General features: G+C 47.1%; 2 protein-coding genes across 3 annotated transcripts in view; one reads left to right on the plus strand and one right to left on the minus strand.

Moving 5' to 3' along the window:
* The window catches only part of LOC119302540 (protein HAPLESS 2-A-like), a 10,459-nt gene extending 10,083 nt beyond the window's left edge, over positions 1–376 (minus strand). Inside the window, exon 1 of one of the 2 annotated variants that reach the window (XM_037579572.1) lies at positions 6–376. In XM_037579572.1, coding sequence (XP_037435469.1) covers positions 6–212 — 207 coding nt within the window. In that variant the 5' untranslated portion in view covers positions 213–376. The remainder of the gene's footprint in view (positions 1–5) is intronic. The other variant, XM_037579573.1, reaches the window with a different exon arrangement.
* A 1,303-nt stretch (positions 377–1,679) lies between these two features.
* Positions 1,680–3,512, plus strand: LOC119298643 (acyl transferase 1-like). The gene is made up of 2 exons (XM_037575966.1): positions 1,680–2,117; positions 2,595–3,512. Exons 1-2 carry the CDS (start codon positions 1,680–1,682, stop codon positions 3,510–3,512), a joined length of 1,356 nt encoding a protein of 451 aa, XP_037431863.1.
* Positions 3,513–3,773: the final 261 nt, after the last annotated feature.

Raw genomic sequence — 3,773 nt, forward strand, 5'->3', positions numbered from 1 at the left:
CTTACGGAGCCGCTGGGGACGGCGAGGTTGAGGACGAGCTTGCGGTCGCAGGCGAGGGCACCGCCGGCCCCCGAGTCCAGGGCGCAGCGCTCCAGGCGGGACTTGGAGAGGATCTCCACCCCGACGGCGGGCCCGACGAGGGCGGCCGCGGCAAGGAGGAGGAACACGTGTTTAGCGGGTCGGGAAGGAGGGGGGCAGCGTGGAGGAGCCATCGGCGGTTGCCGTCGCGGCGGCGAAGGGCGAGCGGAGCGGGGTGGGGATGAGTCGCAGCAACTGGCGGGCGGAACCGCAGGCGCGCGCCTCCGCTTCGAAATGGACGGCGAAAACGTAACCGCTTGCGCGTCATGGGCCCCGAGGCTCTTGGGCTTGCGGTTGTCTCCGGCCCTCCGGGACTCCGGTTCCCCACTAGTTTTTCTTATATAGTTCTCAAACAAAAAAAACTAGTATTTTTTATTTTTTACCCCTGAAAAACTATTTTTATTTTTATCTCAAAAAATTGGGATCCACACTAGAGACTACATTTAACACCTACAAAAAACTGGAGTCCACATTTTTCTCAAAAACAAAAAACTCTAGATTTCCTAAATAGAAAAAAAAACTACTTCTCTACACGTCGCCATAGGCCGTCTCCCCGCCTCCAATGCAAAAATTACATAGAAGTTTGTATAAAGAAAACAATAAACATCTCCAAAAAAGGCATCATTACTATTCTTAGGATCGTTTAGACAATTTTACAAAGCAATAAAAAGCAAGTTCCTAGGGGATTTTTCCCCCACAAAAGGTTTTTAGGGATTATTTTAGAAGAAAGGCTTTTAGGGATTTTTGGTATGTTCCCTATCAAAAGATAAAACACAGCCACTTGGTACATGGTCTAGGTTCTTCTCGATGAAAATACGGCGCTCTCTAGTCTCTACCATTGGCTGGAGAGCGAAACACTATGAATTCACTTAAAATACCGGACGCCGTGCGGGTTTAGCTAGTAGGTAATCTATATCGTGGAGAAGTCGAAGCCACCGCCCACCAGCCTGCGAGAGTGCGAGAGGCGGCGACGATGACATTCTTGGCGGCATGAATATGCGTGGCTTCTAGTGAGTCCTGACAACGATTTTCTCCCCGTTGTACTCGGATTAACGGGGCAAAATCTATTTTTTACACATATGAATCAAATAAACTCGACAAAAGATGATATTAAAAGTAGAGTCTATCCCCTACGTTTTCCTGTATATATGGTAATCGAAATGCTGCTTCGATCCATGCATGGCGTGTGGCGTGCCTGTGGCTGTGGCTATGGGCAGCTGCTACCTACCTACCTACCGCGCGCTGCTAGCTGATGACGGACGACTCAAAGTCGCGTAAGAATATGCGCGGCCGGCTCGAACTGAAACCGATTCTCCAGCGGCGGGCGGGCGGGCTCACTTCACTTGTTCAAAGAGCTACAAACACTTGACAGCTTCAACGTTGTACACCGAGTTGGCTTTTGGCATCATGCCTTTGCCATCCTAGCTTGAACCAGTCACCATGACCATCGCCATGCATGTACTCCATCTACTCACCAGCTGGTGCCTATATATGTGTGCTCGATGCGCATGTCATGGCAAACCACACTGCTTCCACCTTCCCAGCGCAACGATCTCTCTAACGCACGTACACGCACCTTCGCCAAAACCAGTTCCGCCGCCATGGTGACGTTCACGGCACGCCGGAGCGAGCCCGAGCTGGTGCGCCCGGCGCGGCCGACGCCGCGTGAGACCAAGGCCCTCTCCGATCTCGACGACCAGTGGTCGCTGCGGTTCTACGAGTCCATCGTCGGCTTCTTCCGCAGCCCGCCGAGCGAAAGCGTCAAGCCGGGCAAGGTGGCCAAGGGCATTAAGGCGGCCGTGGCGGCGGCTCTGGTGTACTACTACCCCATGGCTGGCCGTCTCCGGAAGCTCCCCGAGGGAAACAAGCTGGTGGTGGACTGCACGGGGGAAGGCGTGATGTTTGTGGAGGCGATGGCAGACGTGCGGCTGGAGGACCTCGGCCAGCCGTTGGTGCCGCCGTACCCGTGCGTCGAGGAGTTCTTGGGGGACGCCGGTGACACCAGGGATGTGGTTGCCAAGCCTCTGCTCTTCCTGCAGGTAGCTAGTGTTTCTTAACCGTATTTGTTTCGTTTTCACTTGTGATCTTTCTGTAGTAAACGAGAATTATTACGGGCATTAGTATGCGAGGAGTATTACTTTGAGGTTTTGGATGCATTATTATTTGCTGGGTAAAACTATAGGCATTTTTTTGCCAGGTATTTGTTTTTGTATTTTCTTGTTGTGTACTAGCAGCATATAGTTACAATCATATTCACTCCAATTATAAGGTGTTGTCAAGTAAAATGAATAAATTATTTATTCATCAACACTATGACTTAGTGTAAAAAAACTTTGTCCATGACACTCGCATCAAAATACAAATGAAAGCATATATGTATGCTCCTATGTTACCATTTTAATTATAAAAATGAGTATATAAATATGAAGATGGATGACTTTAGTGGCCATCTTAATTATTTTCCTACCAGAGCATGTTACCATTCATGGTCTAACCCTATGTGTTGTATTTTGCAGGTGACACAACTCAAGTGTGGAGGATTTGTTATTGGGCTTCACATGTGCCATTGCATTGCTGATGGTTTTGGTATCCTCCAATTTATCAAATCCATAGCCGATTTTGCATGTGGTGAACTCATCCCAACCACATTGCCCGTGTGGAAACGAGATACCTTCAGAGCACGTATGCCACCCTCCATCACACATGTCTACCCAGCATATAAAACGTTTATTCATGGGTTGGACTGCACGGGAGATGATGTGATGCTATTAACTCCGCCAGAAAGCATGAAAGTGCAATATTTATTTTTTGGGCCGAAAGAAATAGCAATATTAAGGAGCCACCTCTCAGAACATCTTTCCAAATCCACCACAACTTTTGAGTTGCTTACGACGGTTATGTGGCGGTGTCGCACATTGGCACTTGGTTATGGATCTAGTCAGAAAGTGCGTATCATGTTTACTTTAAATACACGTGGGAGAAGCATTAATGGTGAAAGTGTTGTCCCACGTGGTTACTATGGAAATGCACATTTTTCTCCCATGGTCGAGATCACCGTCAATGAGCTTGTTACAAAGCCCTTGGAACATGTACTTGAGCTGATACGCAAAGTCAAGGTAGGCACCACAAATGATTGCATGAAGTCAATGGTTGATTTGATGGCATTATGGCGAGAGCGTTCACCTTTCGGTATGGACAGAACATATGAAGTTAGTGATACAAAGTGGGTTGGAGGCAATGCACTAAAATTTGGCAGGGCCGAGCTAGTTGCTGCTGGCACACCACATGCTGGTGACTTCACTTCAAAGTTGATTAGCTATCATACCAAGTGCAAGAATAAAGACGGTGAGGACTCAACCGTGGTATCAATCTTACTACCTAAGCTTGCAATGGTGAAGTTTATGGAGGAGATGGCAATTTGGTTGAAGAAGTAGGAAAGAAATAACACAATAAGTCAGACGGTGTTATATTTATGTGTTGTTTTACTTTTAGGGTCACCTAGTGTCTTGCTCCAAATATCCAGCAAAGTTGGTTGTGTGTTTCCATTAAATAATTAGGAAAATAGGCAACATCCAATTTGGCCATGCTCTTTATCTATATTGTCTCAATGGTTGTATTGTGAATTGTGATTTTCCTACTTTTATTAACAATTATACATAATAGTATTTATCTTCATTACATATATTACAGTTGAC

The sequence above is a fragment of the Triticum dicoccoides genome, chromosome 5A (genome assembly GCF_002162155.2).
Source record: "Triticum dicoccoides isolate Atlit2015 ecotype Zavitan chromosome 5A, WEW_v2.0, whole genome shotgun sequence".
Classification (NCBI taxonomy): domain Eukaryota; kingdom Viridiplantae; phylum Streptophyta; class Magnoliopsida; order Poales; family Poaceae; genus Triticum; species Triticum dicoccoides.

Excerpts from the sequence above, each read along its gene's own strand:
- LOC119298643 (XM_037575966.1), top strand. The coding sequence starts at position 1,680 with ATGGTGACGTTCACGGCACGCCGGAGCGAGCCCGAGCTGGTGCGCCCG. Across the intron at positions 2,118-2,594 it reads AGCCTCTGCTCTTCCTGCAG|GTGACACAACTCAAGTGTGG; the intron begins GTAGCTAGTGTT and ends TGTATTTTGCAG.